Source organism: Gavia stellata, chromosome 3, assembly GCF_030936135.1.
Source record: "Gavia stellata isolate bGavSte3 chromosome 3, bGavSte3.hap2, whole genome shotgun sequence".
NCBI lineage: Eukaryota > Metazoa > Chordata > Aves > Gaviiformes > Gaviidae > Gavia > Gavia stellata.
Window position 1 is genome coordinate 21,605,116 of NC_082596.1, and position 25,762 is coordinate 21,630,877.

General features: G+C 40.9%; 1 protein-coding gene across 1 annotated transcript in view; it reads right to left on the reverse strand.

Annotated features, from left to right (window-relative positions):
- Positions 1–11,183: 11,183 nt before the first annotated feature.
- The window catches only part of ZFPM2 (zinc finger protein, FOG family member 2), a 319,145-nt gene continuing 304,566 nt past the window's right edge, over positions 11,184–25,762 (reverse strand). The window contains exons 6-8 of the mRNA XM_059836148.1: positions 22,459–22,665; positions 17,808–18,032; positions 11,184–14,612 (exon numbers count right to left, since the gene is read on the reverse strand). Of these exons, the coding sequence (XP_059692131.1) occupies positions 12,121–14,612; positions 17,808–18,032; positions 22,459–22,665 (2,924 nt within the window). The 3' untranslated portion in view covers positions 11,184–12,120. The remainder of the gene's footprint in view (positions 14,613–17,807; positions 18,033–22,458; positions 22,666–25,762) is intronic.

A 25,762-nucleotide genomic window follows, 5' to 3' on the forward strand; every position in this document is an offset into this window, starting at 1 on the left:
CATCTTTGACTAGATCAGGTTGCTCAAAGCCCCGTCCAACCTGACCTTGAACACTTCCAGGGATGGGGCATCCACAACTTCTCTGGGCAACCTGCTCCAGTGTCTTACCACCCTCATTGTAAAAACTTTTCTTCCTTATGTCCAATCCAAATCTACCCTCTTTCAATTTAAAACCGTTGCCCCTTGTCCTGTCACTAGAGGCCCTGGTAAAAAGTCTCTTTCTTTCTTATAAGCCTTCTTTAAGTATTCAAAGGCTACAATAAGGTCTCCCTGGAGCCTTCTCTTCTCCAGGCTGAACAACCCCAACTCTCTCAGCCTTTCTTCATAGGTGAGGTGTTCCAGTCCTCTGACCATTTTTGTGGCCCTCCTCTGGACCCGCTCCAATAGGTTCATCCCTTTCTTGTATTGGGGACCCCAGAACTGGATGCAGTACTCCAGGTAGGGGTCTCACGAGAGCAGAGTAGAAGGGGAGAATCACGTCCCTCGACCTGCTGGCCATGATCCTTTTTATGCAGCCCACGATACGATTGGCTTTCTGGGCTACAAGCGCACATTGCCAGATAATCGTATTGAATGTGGTGAAGGCTGTGAAAGGCAACAAGCAGGGCTTCTGCAGGTCTATCAGCAGCAAGGACTAGGAAAAATGCGTGCCAGCTGCTGAATAGGGGAGGCGACAATGAACCTGGTGATGAAGGATGTGAAAAGGGCAGAGGTATTCAATTCCTTCTTTGTCTCCATCTTTACTGGTAAGCCAAGAATTACAGGCCCTTGAGACAAGAAGGAAAGTCTGAAGCAAGGGAGACTTACCTTTGGCGGACAAGGATCAGGTCAGGGAACACTGAAACAAGCTGGACATATGTAAGTCCATGTGACCTAACTGCTGGGCTGAAAGGGCTGTGATCAGCAGCATGAAGCCCAGCTGCAGGCCAGTCACTAGTGCTGTCCTCAGTACTGGAGCCAATACTGTTTACCATCTTCATTAATGACCCAGATGTTGGGACAGCATGCACCTTCCGCAAGTTTGCAGGTGATACAAAACTGCGAGGAATGGTTGACAAACCAGATGGCTGTGCTGCCTTTCAGAGTGATATGGACAGGCTGGAGAAATGGACCAAGAGGAATCTCACGGAGTTCAGTAAAGGGTAGTGCGAAGTCCTGCCCCTGGGGAGGAACAACCCCAGGCACTAGAATAAATTGTGTAGAGAGGCTGTGGAGTCTCTATCCTGGGAGATATTCAAAACCCAAGTGGACACAGCCCTGAGCAAGCTGTCGTAGCTGACCTTGCTTGAGCAGGGGTGGGGTTGGACTGGGTGATTTCCAGAGGTGCCCGCCAGCCTCAGCCATTCTGTGACATTACCTTTGCTGGGATATGGCTCTACCCCTCTATAATTTTCCCCTCTATAATCTTGAGGAGCTAATGGCTCCTACTCTACAGCCAGCAGTATCACATACAAAAGAAGCTGTTTGTATAGTATATAAATGCAGCAGAACCTGTATAAAGGTCACAAAGACATATTGTCTTTTATCTGCTCGTAGACACTGCAACTGGAGTGAGCGATTCCATAATTCATTTCAATGGGAGTTTTGTTAGCATTAGATGTAGATTCCAAATGCCTGACCTGCATTTTTATGGGTGATTTGTTAGCGGCAGTGGGTAATCCTGCAGAGAGAACAGGTTTTGATACTCAACAGAGTACTAACTTTACCTCATCTCCATTTCTAAGAGAACTTTAGATAGCAGGGTAATTCATGTTTTCAGAATGCTGCATTTTGCATCAAACTGTTTACTGTAATGAAACAAGTAATTTATTTTTATCTGAGCCTGCATCACATCTCTCACTTCACTGCTGGTTCTGAACATCAGTAGAAGGTGCTTGAACTGTGCTTCTCCACACCAGTGATGAATCCACAATGGGATCTTCCACAGCCTGGAGTAATGGTTCATAAGTGTCACTGGACAAAGTTGTAAAACATACCGTTTTTTTTTTTTTAACCTTATCTGGTGATAAGAAAGGTTTGGAATTCGTTGCTTGGGAAAGAAAACTGGCATTTTTATCACCTAAGAATGAATCCTACTTTAACCTTGCTGGTTATTGGTATTAATTGTGCTTAAGCAAATTAAGCAAATGCAAAAACTAGTATTATCACTCAACCATAATATGTGGTTGGCGAGTATACACAGCAGTTTCATATCAGGAAGGTATAATGGATATCTGCAAACTGAATACTTTATATAAATATTATTATCGTATTGTGGATATCATTATCAAATCTAATATAATGGACATAAACTACGATGTATTTTGATGCTGGAGGAAAAAGGAACACAGAATGTTATCGGTGAGGAAGGTTCCTGCAAAGCAGAGACTGTTTCTTCTGTCAAGTGGCTGTCACAAAGTGACACTGGATCCCTCTAACACAGTAAAGTTCAAAAAAATCACGTCAACATCTCTTACATCATTATAGCATTTAGTTCCAGCTTTGAATGTATTTTAGTGATACAACAGATTTCAGTAACATTTTAGTACGATAACATATTAAAAACACCTGCAAACTTTTTTTTAACCTAATATAAAAATTGCCTACCAAGAAAAGACACTTCTCATAAAAGGAAAGGGATTTCTGAAATAATTTACGAAAGCATACCACATGTCAAGTTTTCTAACTCTGAACATAAGCCTCAGTTGCTGATAGACCAACATTTTCCCAGTGTCTGCTTAGTGTAAAAAGACAGAAACCACCATGAGGACAGAATCCCCAAATCCCTTCCTGAGGTGTTATAGCTCTTAAAGTCTCTCTTGTCCCTTTCTCTCTTTGTGGTCCAATGACTCTCTGTTTTGCAGAGTAACACAGGTAGGAGGAGAAAGGAAGTAAACGTCAACTTCTCTTCATCCCCGTAGCTGCCGTCACGTAAGGCTTGGTATTGTCCTGACAGTCCTAAAAGCTGGCTAGACCTCGACTGCTGAGGAGCACAATGAATCCAGCCCCCACTTTGTGGATGAATACAACGTTGTTATATAAACAGTGAGCATTAAAATTATCAATAGTGTCATTCAAAGTGCGTGTCCAACCCATTCTTTCATGGAGTTTTCCCACAAGGAAAATCTTTCTAAGCAAAAGTGGACAACTGACCAAGGCTCTGGGTATGGTGCCTAGCACTTAGAGAGGAGTGAGTTTCAAGATGCAGGAAGAATATAACAGCCTTAACAAAGGGACTTAACTGGAGGAGATGAGGACCAATTGAGTGCATGCAAACCTCTTTTTTGAGAGGAGAGTGCCTCCGTGTCTCCAGTGGTGGTAGATTGCATAGTCTGGTACCTTTTAGAGCATGGACAGATGTCCAGGCTGAGGGGCAGAGGTCTGAAAGAGGAAGACCAGGAGATGGGACAAGCCGTTGGTATATCCATTTTCCCTCAGTAGTTCTTGTGCTAAACTATGCTTCTTCCCTTGTAGGTATCCCTTCTCCTTCAACAAGACCCAAACACCAAGAACCCAAATGTGCTTATGCAGTAACAAAAGGAGAAATCTCTCATTGATATATTTCTATATGTATTTGAGGCATAACTTGAAAAGCAACAAGGAAAAAAACTACTATTTTGAAAACCTCCCAAAACCATAAATACTGCTCTTACTTTTGCTCTTCCCAACAGGTAGCTCTTCACCTTTTGGATGCTTAATCCTTTAAAATAGATCTTGTGTTTCTTATAAATCAAATGAGCAAGTTAGCTTGGGGGAGCAAGCTGTGCAGTGTCAGCTGGCCAGCAAAAAATGTTCATATACTTGTGGATATAGTTGGAAAGCTTGTGCCTCTTCCACCCAGCGCTGCTCCGATAGAGAACAGCCCTGTTTCTGCACGCAGCTAAGAGTGCCAATGAACAGCTGCCAGAGCAGCTGTCCCAGGCCCGGGAAGGTCCTTGGCACCGCGAGGGACCTTATTCACCTGCCTGGGCCACAAGAGACCTGCCAGACAAAGGATGTGAGAAATGAGGTGTGGCAAGTGCATGCAGGGTAACCCTCATCACATGTGGCTGCATCCCAGCACCCTGCACCTTGCTTCTGCTGTGTACACTGCCCTGTTGTGAGTTGTGCTTTTGGTTTTAAGGGAGTGGAAGGGGAAGGAGTGTTAGACTAATCTTCCCTAAATTATGTCTGCAGAGTTTCCTTCCTTTGGTCTAGAAAAGAGTTCAAAGATTATGCATTTAAATAGATATTTTTTTCAAATTCTTCTTACTTGCTTTTTCTGTTGAAAGACACCATTTGAGGGGGTTCCTTTTCTATTCTGCTTTGAAAACTTGTGGCAGAAAACCAACATGTTCCCTTCCCTTTGCATACGTACCCTAATATAGAAACTTCAATCACAGGCTGAGACGGCTTCTCTCTAAAACAGTTTTCTTCCTTAATCAGTCTTTGAACCTACAGGTCTTTTATTAGATTCCATAAATGTATCTCTTGGGGGTAGTTTCATCAGAATTAGCACGAGATCAAAAATGTCAAAGCATCAAAGCGGCAGTCTGTTCTCCCTCAAGCCAAACGCCAACATAATCAGCCCACTGGTATTTTCCCCTTATCCCCCTAAGACTCAAGTTGCAAGGGGTTTAACAAGGCTTCCTCAAAAAAGGGAAAGCAAAAGAATTGAAGGTTAATCCTCCCAAGAGACCAAATAAATCAGCTATGGAGGGACACTATTTTAGGGCTACATAGACTTGAAGCCGTATTACCATTTCACATTTCAGCTTCTCCATTTACCACCTTTGAGGCTCATGCTTCAAACAGGACTGGGAGCGGCAGGGTTGCTTTTGGCACCATGTAGACTGAGAACTGTGGTTTCTACAGTTGCTCTGTATCAGCTGGTCACAACGCTGGTGGTCCTGAAAAGTGATTACATTTACATATAGGCATCACTGCAAGATCGTATGAACCTGGCTCCACAGTTTCAGTAAGAACACCTAGAACTGGGAAAGCTGGGATGAAAATTACTTCTGAATGTGTTTCCAGCTTTATCCAGTTCTATTCATCACACTTGAGGCTTTTCTTATTCAGCACCCTATCCAAAAGTTTGAAAGGAACAACTGTTATTCATAACCTTATGCACCTGCAGACAAAACTGAGTGGTGTGTGAGCTATTATTTTTATTATTAATTGTGCTGTGAAAGGTTCCGGCCAGGCTGAGGTGTTTAAGGGAGTCGTGTGAATGCTGCAGGACTGGTGCTCTCCATGGGCTCGCTCATGTACTGCCCCACAGCTGAGTGGGCAGGAGCTGCCTCTCACCACCTCTCTGCTGGTGGAGATTACCAGCCTCTCCAATACACCAGCTCAGGTGGCTCCTTTCACCTGCCTCCACCCTGAATCAGGCACCTTGATTCAAGGTGGATTAAACAATTAAAAAACAAACCCAACAGAAAACAAAACAAGACAATCACAAAACCACCTAAACTGGCAGGTGGAAAAAATGAGTGCACGGGCAATTGAGTTGGTAGGCAGGAACAAATACCTTGGCCTAGGACCTGTGCAAAGCAGCTGAGAGCAGAAAAGGGAGAGAGCAATTCTGCCAGAAGCACATTTAAATTTGGAAGTGAATGAATGTATCATCACCCTCCATGCACCAAAAGGTGCCAGTTACCTATGCAATGAGGATTAAAGGGTCTGGCTATTACTTCTGCAACAAAGAACTTGTCTAATCACCTCATTCAGCTGCTTGATCTAACTTCTTCATCTAGCTTAGGTTTTTTCCCTTTTTTGGACATGCTCATCTCTCTGTGTATGTTTTATGCATAACATATGTGTGTGTCTGTGTATACAGTAAGAAAAACATGTATTTAGAAGTTAAACTGTCAGAATTACAGTTTCCTGTTCACCCCAGCACAAAAGCTCTTGTCTCACGCTTCCAGTCACAACTCATTCATCTTGTGCCTCCATATTGTGAAGAAGCATTAATTACGTGGGTGCAGATTTCCTGCCCACCTGCCTGCCCCATGCTCTGTTTCACTCCATACACAAGTGCCACCAGTATTATTTGTGTTCATTTTGCTGTGGCTCTAAGGGGGTCTCAAAGGGGTCTGGATTCAAAGCACTGTCAGCGACCTACGTGGAAGACTTCAGATGAGAGGAGCAGGCATGCTCGCAGGCTAACACAGCTGAAGCTTGGGTATCTGACTTATCTCTAATTTGCAATAGGGTCACACACATCTCTTCTGTGTGGTCTCTGTCCCAACAGTTCCTGGCAGCACAGTGCCCGAGCTGTGAAGGTGACCTGGAAGGGCGGAAGAGTTGTGGTTCTCTTCCTCATTGTCAGCTTTGGGGAAAAGGAGACCACCAGGAGCCAGAATCTTTGCACTGGCAATATTCAGCATTTGGGAATGATCTTCCAAGGATTTTGTCTCATCAGTATTTTAGCCTCTCTCAACAGGCCTCCTGGGATGTGCAGTTTTTGTAGTGCTGACGCCTTGTAACTGCTGCCTTCTGCAGCCATCAGTGTACCCACACTGCATGCTCCAGATTAACAAAGTGCTGATTCCCCTTTTCCTTATCTTCTTTGCTGCTCAGTGAGATTATCCCCCACCACCTTTCTTCCATTGTACTCACCGCAGAATTTTCTTTAAGCCAGGGTTTCCAGGCTGTTCAGAGCTGCACCTCCTTAGAGTGGATTCTGGTTCATAGCTTATGTACATTCAGAAAAATTAATTAGCCCAGGTGGGGTCACCTCACCTTGATGATGGTTTTGGGTTTGGTTTCATCTTTTAACTTCTACATCAGGTTTTTTTAGTTGTTTTTATTTTTTTCCTTCTGCATTTCTTAGTCGTGCAGCATTTATCGTACAAGAGAGCAATCACCTTATACAACCACTCAGATCGTGTTTGGGATGCGACTACTACACTCCTGTGGACAGTGTCAGACAACGAATGTAGTCAACAGTTATTTGATAGAAATGAGAGACTGGGAAAGTTAGCAGTGTGGATCCAAAGCAAATATCAATGATGTAGTTTCATGATTATTTGTAGCTATGAGAAAATGTCACCAGAACCCTAAAGTTATTACTTCAAGACAAACAGACATCAGCTTGTAGCAAGACCTTTTACTGCTTGCATTAGGCATGTCCACATGACATATGGTTTCAATGAAAAAAATCACCATCATGTAAAAAAATTAGATGGCGACGTGAGAGACTGCATGACAAATGTGCAAAAATTGTGATATGACTGGGGACTCACAACAGCCTTTCAAAGTCTGAATTTTAGGATACAGACAAGTAAATGAGGCAGTCATGGATGCAGGCACAACATGAGTTCTGAGCACTGCATGTGGATGGGATGTTTTGTGAATAAGGAAATCTTCCTTAAAAAGCCAAAAAGTTGAACGGAAAACCCTCCAGGCAATCAGTACACAGGGAATCAGGCAGGAATCAGCTCTTCTAAATATTAGGCCTTTATGTGGAACAATTCTATTTTTTGTATCATAAAACCACAAAATATTTTAATGCCTTTTGTTGAGCTATTCATCTCCACTCAATAGCCCCAAAGATTTATTCACTGACTCCAGCTGACAGGGATTAGCGGATCCAAACCATTCAACCCGCCTAGTGGATGAGGGAAAGGCTGTGGATGTTGTCTACCTGGACTTTAGTAAAGCCTTTGACACTATCTCCCACAGTATTCTCCTGGAGAAGCTGGCGAACCGTGGCTCAGACAGGTGCACTATTCACTGGGTAAAAAACTGGCTGGATGGCCGAGCCCAGAGAGTCGTGGTGAATGGAGTGAAATCCAGTTGGCGGCCGGTCACAATCAGAGTCCCCCAGGGCTCAGTTTTGGGGACAGTCTTGTTTAATTTATTTATCGATGATCTGGATGAGGGGATCGAGTGCTCCCTCAGCAAGTTTGCAGACGACACCAAGTTGGGAGGGAGTGTTGATCTGCTCGAGGGTAGGAAGGCTCTGCAGAGGGATCTGGACAGGCTGGATGGATGGGCCCAGGCCAATTGGATGAAGTTCAACAAGGCCAAGTGCCGGGTCCTGCACTTGGGTCACAACAACCCCGGGCAACACTACAGGCTCGGGGACGAGTGGCTGGAAAGCTGCCCCACAGAAAAGGACCTGGGGGTGTTGATTGACAGCCGGCTGAAGATGAGCCAGCAGTGTGCCCAGGTGGCCAAGAAGGCCAACGGCATCCTGGTCTGTATCAGAAATAGTGTGGCCAGCAGGAGCAGGGAGGTGATCGTGCCCCTGTACTCGGCGCTGGTGAGGCCGCACCTCGAATACTGTGTTCGGTTTTGGGCCCCTCACTACAAGAAGGACATTGAGGTGCTGGAGCGTGTCCAGAGAAGGGCGACAAAGCTGGTGAGGGGTCTGGAGCACAAGTCTTATGAGGAGCGGCTGAGGGAACTGGGGTTGTTCAGTCTGGAGAAGAGGAGGCTGAGGGGAGACCTTATCACTCTCTACAGTTACCTGAAAGGGGGTTGCAGAGAGGTGGGTGTTGGTCTCTTCTCCCAAGTGACGCGTGACAGGACAAGAGAAAATGGCCTCAAGTTGCCAGGGAAGGTTTAGGCTGGATATTAGGAAAAATTTCTTTACTGAGAGAGTAGTGAGACACTGGAATAAGCTGCCCAGGGAAGTGGTGGAGTCACCATCACTGGAGGTGTTCAAGGAACGTGTGGACGAGGCGTTGTGGGACATGGTTTAATGGGCATAGTGGTGTTAGTTGATGGTTGGACTTGGTGATCTTACAGGTCTTTTCCAACCTTAGTGATTCTGTGATTCTGTGAACTGAGGTGCTCTGCTTCCTGCTGAGTTCCAGGTGTCAAAGCCTCATGAAGGATGGACTCACTTTGCCTAGGTGATTTGATAAGTAAGTAATAAACCTACAAAAATGCAAAAGCAGAAATAGGGAAGAGTCTATATTCAAGAGAATTTTTTAGCAATAGGCAGTTTACCTGTTCTATTATCACCTTGAACAAACGCATAGATAGAATCTGAAGATAATATAATTATCACTTGGTCAGAAAACAGGTTTAGGTAGTTTATTCCTGTAAACAATACTTATGACTTAAATGTAGATGTGCTTAAAGCCCCCAGCTGGGATTAGGCCAGTATTGTGCAAACTGTTTTAAGAGACGGGAGAGAGATTTCTGGCTGGCCAAAGTGTTTATGTTCTTATTTCAAATGAGCAAATTAAAAAATGGGTGCAATAAAGAAAGTGAAAAACTGGAAAATAGTGTGTAAAGTTATGGGAAAACATGGTTCCCGAGCCCAGCTACTTGAGCACCTAGCTTTATCAAATGCTTTCTGTTTTTAACAAATGTACAAGAAATCAAATGTCAGTAATCCGTATTTGCTAACCACCTAGCTAAAGTTTTACTTTCATAGAGCGTGATGGTATAACTTTGGGGTTTAGCATGTGTCAGAGTTGCTAGGTGCTCCAGTGAAGTGAGTAAAATGTATAAAATGTGTATAAAATTTAGTATCTCCATACCCACAGATGAACAGGTTGTGCATGTTTTGAACTTGTAAAAATGGGACCGGTCAACCAAATAGGTGATTTATAAAGAGAAAATGCTACCAGGTATATTCTGTCATGTGAAAGCAATTGGACTAGCCAGTGGGAAGAATATAATGCAGCATGGCAGGCTTTAATTTACCTCTGTAAAGTATCAGGTACCCTCAGCATTTCCAGATGAGAAATGTTTTGTGATAAGGCTTTTCCCTTTCAGCACCACTTTTCAGCTAGGTATTCCCTCTAACCCTGATATTCTCCTCTACTTTCTCACAGTCTAAACACATCCCTAGAACTCAGCAATTGTAAATTAGACTACCTGTGGCTTTCTGACCAACTTCACCTAGAAGATTTTGTCTACGCATGTAGATATTTTAGAGTTAGCTTATTTCAATCCAGATGTAATCACTTAGTTCTTAAACCAATTTTGTATGATGGATAATCTTCAAAATAATGTTTGCGACCAAAACAGTCAAAATGTACCATCTATCTTAAATATTGTGGAGTCTTAGATATATTGGTATGGTATTTTCTAATAAATGTTTAATTGATAATCATGAATGATTTGTCTGGTTTATTCTCCCTGTGTTTGTTATGCTTTTTCTCCTTCACAAGGAGACTTACTACTACCCAAAGTATTTGCTATAGGACCAATTTCAGCCCTATTAAAATTAATGTATACACCTGTTATCTTTGTTGAAAGTGAGAATCAGCACAATTTTAAGCACTCTTGTCCCGTATTTAAGGACCAGCTAACCACCAGAGTTGTTAATAACAGTTTTTGAAGTGTTTATTATTTTTGCTACTGGATCACATGTACCTGTTCACCTACACTTACAAATAAAAAGGGGTTAATTCAGTTTCAAAGTACACAGGGATGGGGTTGCTGAAAGTCAGTGGTATTGCATACTCTTACACTAGACTCCGACTGGCTGCTTAGTTGAAATATCATCCTTTTATTCTTGATTCTGCATTGTTTCTTTGGCTGATATAGGAACTAAATTAAATACAACTGTTTATGTGACTATTCAGGTCATGGTTTTGTTTTCAAATTTGTAGGATGAAAAATGCATCAATAGGTCATTTTTATAATATAATTTTTTTTATGAAAACAGTGTACAGGGGACTGAACAATTGCAAGTGAAGGGTATTAATTGTGCGTTAGTTCAGATTTTAATATAACATAAACTATTGAATAGTATTTCTATATTGAATTAGTGGAGCAAACTGCTGTTCTATTTAAATGAATGTTATTGTTTTTCATATAAGACCACTGAACACATAAAGAATCATGCCAGAGGTGTTATGAAGCAGATTGTTCCACTGATTTTGACATACGGAGGTACTGTCAGGGAAGTATGTCCTCCTTAGCTCCAATAAAGGGAACAGCCTTCCTGGTTTCAGACCTTCACATTTTAAGTTGTAGTTCACTAGGTTGTCTGAGACTGGGTTGTATTAGTGACCTGTCAGCAAGGACTCCCTTGAAGAGGAGGCATCCTTTGTACTCATTTTCTCTTTGAACACTTTGCTTCCACTGAAGAAGGAGCAATGTTAACCTGTTTCTAAGAGCTTCTTTACAGTTTGTGAGCTCTAAAACCTCCTTGAAGAATAAAATAAAAAACAAATTTAAAGAATTACTGCCAAACATCTCCAATGATCTGGAATTTTATTCCATCCATATACATGCATAGTAACAACATTTGTTGAGAAATTATTTCTATCAGAAGTAGAACATTATCTTTGTGATCACCAGTTGCAGTATTGCTACTCTTATATTTAAATATATCTTATATATGAATTAGATTCATAATTGCAGCATTGAGTTTAGGGTTTTGTTTTAGACTGTGCCTTTCAAAAGATAAAACTGATTGATATGACCTCATTACTTACAATACTGCTTCCAGTAATTTTGTTCATTCTTTATAAAGTATTGCATTTAACAGCAAAGGTTTAAAAATTGAGACAGAGATGCATCAGCGAAAGAAAATACAAGTACTATACAAGAAAAAAATTGCCATCTTCATTTAACGTACGTTTCAGATTAAGAAAGTGGACAGAAACATACTGCTACATACAAATGCAAAGCCTAATGACTAAGGTACTGTATCTGCTAAAATATAAAGTGCAAACTGAGCCCAATTGTTCAAAAAATTGAAATTTTAAGGCGAACTTTACAGCATAGTTGAAACTTCTTTGCAAGTTATATTTTAGCATATACATATATCTGCAACAGCATATAAGAAAAAAAATCAGGATACACAAGTGCTTTTGAAGCTATTTCTAAAATGCTTTTCTGTATTGTTTGTGACTATTTTCTTTAAAATCTACTATACAGTGCAAACCATATGTGCTACACAATAACTATACAATAACATTACAAATGACTTTAATATAAAGTTTTTAAATAAAAAATAACATAACTACAGCTATGAATACTGCTGGTAAAATAAATTAGTATTTTTGAAAATGGCACCAATAATACACTTTACTAATGGACTGTAATGAAATTACACCTTTAAGTTTTCAACTCAGCAATAGTGAAATCTCCTGATTGTCCAGATGTAATTCAAACAGCTTTCTTTAGACTGTATGGAACAATACGCTAAACACAGGTACCAAAGGTGACCGACCAATTGTTTCATTTGACATGTTCTGCTGCATGTGACGAGCAATAAAACTTCTTATGAGTTATAAAGTTTGAAAGATTGTTGAACTGGATGTCACACAGTCGGCAATACTTTCCACTGGTTGGGGCCTGGGTAGAACCATTCACGCCTTTAGCTATACTAGACAACTGTTCCTCTGCTGTAGGAATTGCTGGAGAGACATTTTCATTTGCAGTTAAGGGATTCTCAGAGATCCAGGAAGGAGACTTGTGCCCATCTTCATGCGGAGGATTCTGGGAAATGTTCTCTTGTTGTGGGTTTATGGCAGGTCTTTCCTCCTGTTTCAGTCCCCCATTAACTATTACCATGCCTCGGTTTTTTGGCAATAGCGGAAGAGACTCTTTCTTCTGCACAGCACATCCATTCGAAGGCGCCTGGCCTTTAGGAGATTCACTTTCTGTATTTGTGCTTTGATCTAAATCAGTATTATGAATGACGAGAGAACCAGAAATGTAATCACTTGGCTTTATTCCATAATATGGAGAAAGCTGATCTGCTCCTTTAGCTTTCTTTATTGCTCCAGGGTAAAGGCATTGTGGAAGAAACAAATGTTTGTTTTCTTCTTTTGTAGCAATAAGCTGGGCTGCTTCACTAAAGACTTTTAGTCCTTGAAGTGTTGCTAAGTGTGTGGAAAATAAGTTTCCATTAGGGGAGGACTGTTTTGAGTTTCCGTTTTTCTCACATTTGATTATGCTTCTTTCGTAACTGACTTCTGGGCTGTTTCTTTCACTTTCTGGGTTTTGAAACACCTTACTGTCGAGCTGTCCCAGGTCATTACGCTGATGGGCAGTGACAGGGCAAAAATTCTGCTTGTGAGCCAGGTAGTTCTCTACCTTGTTAAAACTGATCTTGCATACTGTGCACTCATGGTAGTCCAGCAGCCTTTTGGGAGAAGTGGATGTCCTCTCTGATGGGGGTAAGCATTTTTTACTGAGATCTATTGGCACATCCATCTCCAAGCAAGACACAGTGGAATGGGGAGTATCACACTTTGAAACTGGAACGCACTTGTTAATAGACAGTGATGTTTCCAGATGCTTCGAGACTATTCCTGGAAAGATATCACATCGTGGATGGTAACATTCTCCAAGGCCTTCTGTTGACTCTTGAGTAGATGTACAAGGATTGCCAAGATTAGCCACTTCTAGAAATCGCTGTTGAACTAGTGGTGGCCTTTGCTCTTGCTCTGGTAGGCACATCTCATACATCTTCCTTCGCTTACGGGTACGCATTGTTCTCTGCATGGCAGGCACTTTGTTGGAAGCGGACCTCTTCAGTGGGGGATCATGGCGAGTGGCACAGTAATACTGCTTGTGGACCATGTACGTTTCATGTCTGCTGAAAGTAATATTACAAGCTTCACATGTGGTCTTGTTAGGATCACTCTCCCCTTCTACTAAAGGAGCATTGGGATTCTTCATATCAGAAGGTTTTCCATTTATCTTCTCATCGCTGTTGCTTGCAGTTGACAACTTCTTAGGTTGTGCTGTAAAGTCTTTTTCATGACTTTTATTGTTTGGCCCAATCAAATCTAAAACATTGGAAGAGTTTATGCAAGATGTCTGCAGAAGTTGATTCTCTGAATCTGATGTGTGAGGAGCTGCATTCAGGATGTTTATAGAGCTTTGACCATTACTGGGACTTACAGATTCTGGCATTTTTTCTGGAACACTAGAAAAATCTGGTGACTTTGCCATCTGCTGCCATCGGCTGCTGCAGTAATGCTTTTTGTGTACCAAGTAGTTGTCCAAATTATTGAATGTTATGTTACACTCAAAACATGTAGCCCCTTTGGGCATCAAAGGACTGTAAATTACAGGAGGATAATTGCTACTTCCATGCCTCAGTCTTCGATGGACCAGTTCAGACATTTTGGCTAATATCTCTGAAGCCTGAGGAACCACAGTGATGTCCTGGGGAAAAGCAAACTGAGAAAGAAAAGGTCCCATTGGGAAAGAAGGACCAATATTAGGCTGAACTGGCGATGAAGCAAGTCTTGGACTGGATGGTTCAGATTTTATTTTAGTGTATGAAAAACTCTGCTTATTTGTTGCAGGCTGTGTTTCTGGCCTCTGATTTGGAAGGAAAAGTGGAGCCTTTTTTTCACATTTATCAAGCTCTGTATCAGAACTTGCATCTTTAGTCTGCATGGTCTTTTGGCTCTGGGGAACATCATTTCTGCTCAATGGGTCTGTTGCTGGCTGTAAACCTTCTTCATTCCTACTTGGAGAGTGTTCAATGTCACTTTCTCTCTGAATCTTGTTGCCAGAGACATGTAGCTCTTGGTGCTGCAGTAGCTCCCTCTGAGTTTGGAAGCCAAAATGGCAGTGATTGCATCTAAAGGCAGCTTGAGTAAGATGCGAGAACAGGTGCTGATGAAAGTTAATCACTGAGTCTGCAGTGTAAGTACAAACTGTGCATTTCAGACTAGCACCAGGCGGGAGAAATTCTTCCATTTTGACTCCTATAGAAAAGACAAGTAAAATACAAAATAAAGTGACCATTTTGCCCTTCATGTATACAGGAAAGTCAGTTGCACAGAAGGTACAAACACAGCGAGAACAACTAATTTTCTTCTGATGGGATGATATTAGTCACCCTGAATATACTTCAATTGGTTCAGAATTTCTTTCCTCGAACTGCTAGAGGATATTCCCAGACTTCTGTTCTGCTTTGGAGAGCCTTAGTATCTGCCTGCATTCAGCAGAGATGAAGGGAAAGAAAGAACAAGGGAAAAGATAAAAATAGACTAGACTAAATGAAAAGGTCTTAGAAATTACAGTTTTGACTAAAGGAGACATAATGTTCCCCATACACAATCACTGGATATTTTGAATGCACAGAAAGTACATCAAGGTCAAGAGGCTCAAGGTTATGATGTGGCTTGAGGTACAGCCCTCAAACTCAGAGTGCCTGCAAGCCACAGACAGAATAGAAGCAGCACTTTGAGCATTATTGATGCTCAGCTCCTTGCTTGCATGAGTTGGCTGTAGTGTGGGAACAGGATACAGAACTATCCTCATCAGAAAGGAGTGATGAGTTGTATTCATTGTGAAAGGAAGGGGAAGGAGTAAGACAGGGCTTCACGGACATTTTACCTTCCACATTTAATGGCCGTAGGCAGCTACTGCTGTAATACAACATCTTTTCCTCAAGAAATCATTAGAGCTTTCCCTATCAAGAACAGTACATCCAAAGCCATCTTACAATCACTGCTGAGACAAACAAATTGTTTCATGGCATTCAGAAATTGAAAATGCTTAAAAAGAGACAAGACCAAATTTCTCTCTCAAGATTCTGATTATTTGTTAGCCAATAAAAACTGAAACTGGTAGGGATGGTATTCGGAATCTAAAATGGGTATTTGTTCTATCTACACACACACACACACACACATGCCATGCCTTGGTCAGGTAAACTAGGTTCGTGGTAGTTGGACATTATAAAGCTGGAAGAATATTGTGGCTCAATCTGTGGGAAGTCATTCTGTCGGACCCGGAGGTCCTCACTTCTCCCCTAGCATCGGTGACTCCCACAGTTGTGAGCCACACTTAGAATTTTAACTACTGTGGGCCTCAGAGGCCAGAAGGGAGACAAGGAGATATGCAGCACTTTAATCAGCACTTTTTCCCCGTCAGGCACTTTTTCACCAGGAAGGCATACCAAGCTTTAGCTCCTCCACTGCCCTGAGATGGTGTTTCATATGCTTCCACATCATGTGATACAGTCATGGTGGAGTGTCTCTACAGACTTTGCATTTCAGTCGGGGCTCCACGCTCCAGTGGTGTGGGTCTGCTACAGCCCCCAGCGGAAACTGTAACAGAAGCTGAAGCAAACACAGCACTAGCCTACAGGGTATATGGAAGATGAATGTTTCATTCCTACTGCAGAAGCTGTTATAACTTGTGATGGTCTGTATAGAAAAATAAAGATTGACAGGATCTGAAAGAGAGCAAGAATGATTGAACTGACTGGTTTCTGACTAAAAAGGAAGGGAAGGCCCAACTTTTAGCCTTCGATCTAAGAAATACCTAAAGATTCTTACTGGAAATTCAGCAGGATCTCAGACCTACATCTTTCAAGGAACATAGATGCTTATCCCTAGATTGCAAGAAGACATGGTCACTCACAGCTCATGGCTGAGAACCCTCTCTACACCTAAGCCAAGAGTATGTCACTAAATGCAAAATGCTGAAGCAATCCTTTTACACAATGGCTAAGATTTCAGAATTTTCCTCTGCTTGGGGAGAAATGAATTTGTTATCTTCCAAGAGTACCTGGTTTTAATTACTAGGCTGTAAGACATGCTGGGCTGCATTCGCCTGCTCTTGTTGAAGCTGTTCCTACTGTTCCGCTGGTTCACTGAACGCTGAAATATTTGCTAGGCAAGAGACGGAAAATGGCAACAGCCTGATACTCAAAGTTAAGATCTGGAAGCACAAAAGATCTGACCTCTAAATGAATGGCTAAGTGCTGTCTGTGTTGTCTACATAAGGAAGTTTTTCACTCAGCACTCTTCTAGTCCTCTTCTGGGAGGTACCAAACTCCTCCAAGGCAACATGATGCCTTCTAGATTTGTAATTGCTGCCCAAGTATCAGAGGAACATTTTTCACTTCACCAAGTCCACAGAGTAGACTCCCCCAAGAGTTCTTACACTGCAGCCAAATAAGGCTTTCTTCTCTAAATAAAGCACACATTACTGTCCTTTAGACTCCATCCATTTAACAGAAGGATCAGGAAGTCCTCTAGGGCCCTTGCCTCTTTCCAGATACAGCTCTGTACACTAGACAAGCAACACACCCATACCTGACACTGCAGTCTTTCTTATTTGTAGGTTTTCTCTGCTAATGAAAACTCCAATGCAGAATGTTCTGCAAACTCATAACTCGTCTTTCCAGACCTAATTCAAAACAAATTCAAAGAGCACACTCAAAAGACCTTCAGGGAGGGAGCTAAGTTTCCTGCTGAGTTCCAGATTTTTAATCTCAGGAATTTTGTAATCCTACTTTCCGTATATCTAGTATTATAATTTTAACAACATGGACAAAGAAAATACTATCCCCATTTTATATTTATAAGGAGGGAAAAGAATATTGTTATGAAACAAGAAGTTCTTATGAAACAAGTGTCCTGAGAAAAGCACACAGAGTTCTGGACCCTGGTCTTTAAAGCCTTCTGCCTAAGAAGCCTCCTCTAGGACCCCAAGATCTTATTTCAGAAGGACCTGCTCTCTGGCGGTGTGTATTTCTCCGCGAAGCATCAAAACAGGGTAGGTAGAGACTGTAGTCAAGTAGACTCACGTGTGGTGGATGGAATCCTGAAGTAATTGATTGAATCTCTCAGAGACCAAGCAGCAGCAGTCTAACTGTGTCTGGATTCCTGAGCATACCTTCACCAGTAAAGAAATGCTGCCTGTATGTGCGTATATACACATTAAAAGAGAGACAGCATTCAAATGAGGATTAGTAGATAAGAGAATTGACACTGGTTACCTGGGAGAGATGCTTGGTGTAGAACACAAGTCAGAAACTGTTGACATTTTGGTAGTATCTACACCCAATGCTTGCATATATTTGGAGAGACACTGAATGTCTATAGTTAATAATTCTTCAAATAGCTAAACCTAGAAGATGACACAAGAAAATATACGGTACTTACCACTGTGAGAATTTAAGTGCATTTCCAGAGCTCTTGCATTGGAAAAACTTTTGGTGCACTGCGGAAAGGGGCAGACACTGGATATCTGCTGAGCACTATCTTCGTTCTCCTCTGACAGCTGAGGTCCCTCTCTTTGCCTCCCACTGCAGTAGTACATGAGATGGGCCTGCAGGTTCCGCTCACTTCGATACCAGATGCCACAGGATTTGCAAGGGAATATGTCCTCTAAAATCAAATATAACCAGGTGCAGGTTAGCCTCGGTGTACTCAGTGCCAACCAATTAACACAGCTTGATTAATTCCCCTCACTTCCCCATTAAACACATGCTTATTTAATAAAATATTGAAACTAGAGCCACAGGTTTATTAAAATGTCACTTTCAGGTGAGAGACTGAATGTGAGAGACAGTTGTTTCTTTCAAAAGGAGATTCTAAAGATAGTAAATATTTAGTTATTAATAGTTATTTAGTTAATATTTAGTTATTAATAATAGTTAATAAAAACAGCTAGAAGTTTTTGGCATGTAATTATTTAAAAAAAGAAATTAAATTGTTTGTTGTGAATATGCAGTACTAATTCAATAAGTAAGCAGTATTTCCAATACATCACTACTCAATAGGTGACATCTTTCAATTGTGCTTTTTTTCCTGTGTGCACAAGTGTTTCCAGCATTGGGCCTTAGAATTTCTGAGTGCTAATTGCAGATCATTCTGAAGAATGTATATTTTCAGAATGCTTATGCAGTTATTACTGTAAAATCCTGTTGCTCTGATATCCAGGAGACCAGACTAGATTACGCTTCCTTAAGATCCTACAGTGTTGAATGTAATATTATACTAAGCAGCATCTTTATTTCCTGGGTTCCTGTTGTTATTAATAATAGAAGTTAAAATCTCTAATGTACTTTTGTCCTCTTGTTTTCGGTAAATTGTACTGTTCCACTTTTCACTATGCAAAAGGGATATTTGCTAAGAATAATGCAACTTTTCATTGTCTTCTATCCCGAAGTGTCAGCATCCTCTCTGAGGGGAAGACAATGCAGAGGTTGCACAGAGTGCTTCCCAGCAGCAGAGGGAGTAGATATTTTGATCGTGTACTGAAGGCTACATACTTTACTCATGTGAAGAGTAATAATGAATACTGTGTATTTACACAAAGCAGACAGATACTGGGTTGTTAATATCCTGTCAGAGGGATACCTACACAGTACGTGTTGTGTATCTGTTTCAGAAGGACAAAAGACCTGTTTGATCTTTCTGAAAGCCGAACTTGTCATCTTATTAGTAAGAACAAGGAAGAAATCCCAGCCCTTTTGGGTACATCTACACTAGTAAATTAAACAGTGACAGGGTCCAGGCTACAGCATTGGAACTTCTTGTTTATATTGTTAAATCATGGGAATGGTCCCTTCCACGTTTGGCTTAAGTCAATTAACACCTTCCCTATTCCTGCATACAGTTCAGGAGTTACCATGGGCCTAGGATCATTCCCTGCAACTGGTTTGGACACTTCTTCCCTGTTTTTGAGACTAAGAGAGGATAAAATTATGAGTGCAGCCAGACTGTTCCAGCTGACCTCAGGATCAGAGAATGGGCAATTGCAGTCAACATCAAAACACATCTTGGTCAACATCAAAACTCCCACAGACTTCAGAATGCAAAAAACTGCTAGTGACTGTAATTAACTTAGTCTTGAAGAATGGTTGGCTACTCTGAAAATATGGCATGTGTAGCTGATGATGTAATTCACTATCATTCACGACAATTTATGTTTAATTTCAAATATTGATGTGTATAGGACAACTGCTCTGTTCCAATTCCTTTGGGTGAGCAAAGTTGAAGACGCCAACCCATTGAAATGGATGAGTTTTTTATTTGTTAAATATCTACAAATGCAGCCAAAATTTACATTGCCTAGTTTGCTCCTCTGACTGCATTGCTAATGCTTGTCTATTTTTCTGCTCCTGAATTTGCATAACATATTTTCATCACCACCAGTTTCTATTTTTCCATTTGCCACTGAATAATTGTGCATGAATTTAACACACAAACATTTAATGGAGTGGTTAGTATTGCCGCATATACCAGTATTAAAACATTATTGATACAGCTTGCATCATTTGAAATGTCCATCTCTTGTGAAAGCTGACATTTCAGCATTTGTTTTTGGCTTCAAATGGTTTAAAAAAGTTGAACCGTTGAGGTTTCCATAGAAAAGAAAGTCAAAAGTACTAATAGGAAATTCTGATATGGACAACATGTCCTATTTGAATTCATTTGATTACATTCCATCACAGAATTGAACTTTCTGATTATCTTAATGAATTTGACTTCCAGCCATCTTTATTTCCTGTGGGCTAGATGGCCTGGACAGTCTGTAGCTCCATGGTGAATATGTGACTCCCATTACATGCCATGCAGAGGAAATGCATTTGAGGAGTTTTGCACGGTGGATGGAATTCCAGGGAGAACAATCTATAGGGATGGGATCTGAAACTATTGGTCCCCTAAAGCAATGCAAAATAGATAAAGGCCCCCCGAAGTTAATGTTTTAATTCTTTAAAAGCAAAATATTTTAATTCGTTTCAATGGATAGTTTCCAAATATTTCAATGAATCAGTTTAGGAAATGAAACATTCAAGTTCAAGCTGTATGAGCCAAAGGTGATATTCTAATTTTGATTTTTCAAATAGAAAATGTTAGGAAACATTAAAAAAACCACCCTACAACACAATTTTTCTAGAAACTGGTTTTTTTTTCAGAGATCTAGCAAAACAATGATTAAGAGATCTCTCACTACAAATCTAGAGGTGCATTCAGCATATTACTGGACTTACATCTGGCTCAAGACTTTACTGAAGAAACTGAATTTCACCAGCTCAACAATGTAACGTGGAAACAGCCCCATCTGGTCAGAGGCAGAGTCAGAATCGGGGTGGAAAGTTCTCACACTGAGCCTTGCTACTTTAGCAGTCTCCTGGAGTTAAGAGTACACAGGTTACTCGAGTTGCTGCTAAGCCTGTATAGCAAGAGCTGATGCACGGTAAACTTAGCACCCTCTTCAGAGCAGAAGTAGCAATGATTAGTGCAAAAGGCAGTGCTGGCAACAAAGGTGTTTCCAGAAATTTGATGCTGCAGAAATCTGACTACTTTGCCAAAGCCCAGACTTGGCGTCGTGTAGATTTGCACAAAAATACACCCTCAGCTGAAACAAGCTGTGAATGAGTCATTGCCCTTTAGGCTAGGTAATTCCCTCCTTGGTGGCTCCCTTGCAGCTGTTGGCTATAAACACTGGTCTGCCGTAACTGTGGTAACTTCGTGGTCCATTTTAGGGGCTTCTGACACCTTCCTTTGGAAAGGTCCTGTACAGTGCTAATTGCTGATTCTGTGAACAGGTATGTCAGCTCACAGCAGCCCCACTGCTAGGGTAAAAATGAATGTGCTTAGCTACTGCCAACTCACTCTCTGGAAGGGACAACTTGGATGACTTAGGCATTTTAAGGTTTGTTTATCTTTTAAAACAGGCTAGTAAAAAATGTGTAGCTATCAAAATTGTTTACCCAGAAAATAAGCAATTACAAAAAAAACCCCAAAAAGAATAGATGGAATGAAAGGTTTTATCACAGATATTTTAACTCGTCCTCTCTGAAGAGCTTGAAGATAGTGTGACTGTTCAAGATACAGTGCTATTCAGTGTAAGCCCGAGTGGCAGATCATGTGCCTGCATGCACATTCACACCTGAAATACTGTGTTCAGTAGTTCACTGTATCTAGTTACAATGCTTACAAACCATGGGAAGCATGGGGAAGCGCTCCAACATGGGGTCTAAATGGACAGGCTTAAAAAGTACTGAGAACTAAGGATGTGCAATAGGTCTAAGTGATGACTGCTGAGGATCATGGTAACAGCAAATGTATTTGAAAAGTACTTTGAGAGGAGGATGAGGAACTAGGGCTGTATAAAGGTAAAAAACAGTAATAAGAAAACGTTAAAGAAATGAAATTTAATAAGCAGAACAGTCAAACTGAATTGTCCCAGTTCAGGAACTGACTTATGTACTCATGTTCCTCCTCTCTAAGGACAGCACTTAATTACATGCTGTATTTTGTCCACCATAGGGTCTTTTGATGTCCAGAGGACATAAAAACATTCTTTGGTAGCCACACTGAGTGAAGATACTACAATAAATCAGGGCTACTATAAAGCATAATCTCTGCTGCATTTTGAAACAGCCATAGAAGAGATGTGTTCTTTCTTTCCATTGAGTATCATGAATTATTGCCAGAAGCTGCAGCTGTAAGCAACAAGCTTACTTGAGCAGCAGAGGCTGGACTTTGTGAGCAAACAGGACTATCTTATCTCCTTTTTTAACCGTTTCTGATCCTATTGTCTCTGGGAGCAGATCACAGAACCTCCAGATGAGGGCAGGTTGGGTACTCTGGGTGAAGCTCTTGCAGACCCAGCTGCCAGACTGCTCTTCTTCCTTCTTTTATGTCTGTGACTTCATCTGAGATGATGGGGGAACAAAAGCAGGCTTCCAGCTGTGGGTTTCTGTAGTCTTGAATTCACTATGGCTGTATTAGCTCTTCATATGTGCCTTAAAGTACTGCTGTTGTAAAAAACCGCCAGAGAATAGTATTCATCACTTACTGTTCACAATAGCTGTAGGCAAAATAGATGCCATTGCAGCTTGTTGAGGGAGCAATTGTATTGAGTCCAGCAGGCGTGCAGGATACATCCCTTCTGTGAGAGTCATCTGACTAGCAGCTTGCAGCCTTGAGTCAAAATCCACAACAAAGGCAATCAGCTCTTCGCCCTCTGAGATGGCCTTGGTCGTGGTACACCAAAGCTGCCCTCCTACAGGAAACATAAAAGCAGAAAGATTTAATTGGCGATATCAGATTCCAGAACTTAAAACATCAATGCCATATCTTCACACTCTTTTTAAAATTTTGATGGTTTGTTCAAGGTAAAGAGGCAAATAATTTTCACTTTTACCATCTTCCTTCTATCAACATAGGAATTTTCAGTGTATAAGAGTAACAGTTTGGAAATACTTTTCCTAACTATTTGGAGCATGAATATTCATTTTAATTTTTCGTCTCCTAATGAAAATTAAGGTATAGGTGAAAATATTTTATATGGCACTTTTCTAATCATTACTTTTCACCAAACATCCCGTATATTTTTTCATAACTCCAAGTTTGTTTTATTTTGAATACCAAATCACAGCACAATAAAACCAAACAGCTGCAAGAAAGAAATCAGATTTCCTCTTAAGGGCGTTATTCCCCTCCCTTATGTTTGCCACCCTCTTTCTCTAAAAAATCTTCCCTTATGTAATATTCTTTGTAACATGACTGTTTTATCTCTGCTTACACTGACTGAACTTCCTGAAATGAAGATATGCCAAAGATCTGTTTCATAAAGGCTTATTCAAATAAAGGTTTGTTTAAAAGGGGGGGGAGGTGGAAGAACTTTCATCAAACAGTACGATACACTATAGCTCTGTGCTGCAAATGTCACGTGTAGTGCATTAAAAAGAAAATTAACTATGCGAGTACATCTACTAATGTATTTGAATGTGATAGTGAATGCTCATTTATTTAACATGTTTAGACAGGCAAAGCACTTATATTGTGTTATCTACACTCTCAGGCCTAGATACATATCCAATAAGGTTATGCCTGAAATAATGTTGCATACTTTATATGTTATAAAGCTTTTTTTTTTCCTCAGGTTTTGTATATATAGAAAAAGCTATATGTTGTATTCATTAGGCAAGCAAAAACTGTACTCATTTTGATAAGTAATATTGCTGTGTTTATCTTTCGGCATAACTGCCTTTTCAACTGCACTTCATTTTTTTCCCCTCAAAGAGATTATAGTTTTAAAACAACTTGTTGCAAAAATCTGGTAGAGGAGATAACAACAGTGTATGATACGCCACAACTAAATGGAAGAATTAGGACATTGTTTTAGAGAAATCTTGGACAATTAATTAAACCAGTCTATTAGCTTTCAAAGATGAGCAAACAAAACAGCATCAGTGACAATGTGTTTCAGTGGAAAAATAAAGCTAAGCTTCCAGACCTCAAAGTGGGGTAAAAGTTTCAAAGCAGAAAAGTGTCTTTGTATTCACCATTTGGTAATACAGCAGTTGAAGGTGGCTCCAAAGTTTATAAACAATTTATTGTGATGGCACCAAAGCATACCAAGGTTTACTACCCTCCAAAATTACAGCATTAAATGGTGCAAATCTGAGTAATTTCCTCTAAAGAGTAAGAAGATGAAATGTGAAGATAGCGCCATAAATGTCTACAAATGCAGAATCCTAATGATCAAGCAGGAATTCAAACATCTGAAGAGCACAGTTTGACTTACTGCCTAAGTCAGGAGTAAATATACAGAGGCCTTCAGAGTTAAACTGGTATAAAACCTGTACAAGAGAGAACCAGGCTAAATTCCTCAAGTGTACTTACTTAGTCTCATAGACAAAAATAGGTGAAACACACACTGCAATTTGAGAACCCGAATCTGGGTACTCTCACTGCAAACACCACACAGTCCATTTTCTCGGAGGAAAAGGGTTTCTGTTATTAACATGCACTTCTATTTTCTTTATATACAGAAGGTGTAATAATCAACCAACACGTTTTAGTATATTTTAGTATAGAATAAGAGCTCTTCCTAGACTGTATTTTCACTGGATTTCTTAATAAAATAAAAATGAGTCACTGCAGAAGAACCAACTGAGACTTTCTCTATCCCAGCAAACATCTTGACATGCTGTACCCTTGGGGGAAAAAAAAGAAAGTGTAGTTGATTACTGGGTCTCCAGCTGCAATCAGTCTGGATCAGCTAAAAGGCTGACTCACTCTCCTGGTGTTGGAGCTCCTCAGGGTGTTGCCTCATGTCCAGCAGCAGATTAAACTTGGACAGCTTAAGTGAGCAGTGACCTTGGCTGCCTGCTCCACCCAGCTCCTGGAGGCTGTCACACCTACGGCAGGCACAGCTGAGTGGGATGTGTGACAGCTTTGGAAGCACAACAATCTCTAGCTTGGCTTATTAAAGGAAACCAGAACTACACAAATTTAATCCACTCATGCATTTGAATACAAACCTTCAACCCAGCTGGATTCAGATCCAAGAATTACATTGTTATTTTGTTTTCTGTCATCCCAATCTATAGAAAATGAGGCATTTAAGTGATCATGACATATATGTCCATGTTTTCATCAGTACATGATATCGTGTTAAGTTAAATCCCCAGATGAACTCCCAAATGATGCATGCTTCCAGCTACTGGAAATGAAGTATACTGCCTCTGCAACAATATTCACCCACAGGGACAGGACACAGTACAGTCCCCTCTTGTCCCCTTTTATGCTTGGTTGCACAGGGTAAGGCAACAGCTGCTGTTTTCAAAGATGCAAACGACTTTATTCCCCTTCATGTAGTGAATGCAATATGCTGGCCATCACGCACAGCAGGTAAACAGTGGAAGAGAGGTCTTCTTGAGCCTTCTACTGCACAGTCAGGAAAATGGAGTGCAGAGAACTTTGCAGAGGCTTCCAAACTTAATAGGAAGTTCCAATTATGATTATCATACGAATTATTATGCTGTCTAGACACCCTTGTCAGGGATCAGGGCTTCCTTACATGTGGTGGCTACACAACAGGAAAAAAGTTCTTGCTTCCCACAAACATTTCTACAAGCTAAGACACAACTGACATACAGTAATTCCTCAGGAGGACATCACCTTTTCATAACGCAAAGGGCAGTGTTAACGACAGATTTTCAAAAGGATAATAGGTATGTCTATAAATAGTCTTTGCCAAGTACAGGTGACAGTGGAGAAGGAGATAGGAAGATGTTTGCTTGAAGTATTTGCAAGACATGAGGATTTCATAAGGAAATGTAAAGGCCTATTACTTATATAAGATGAAGTTC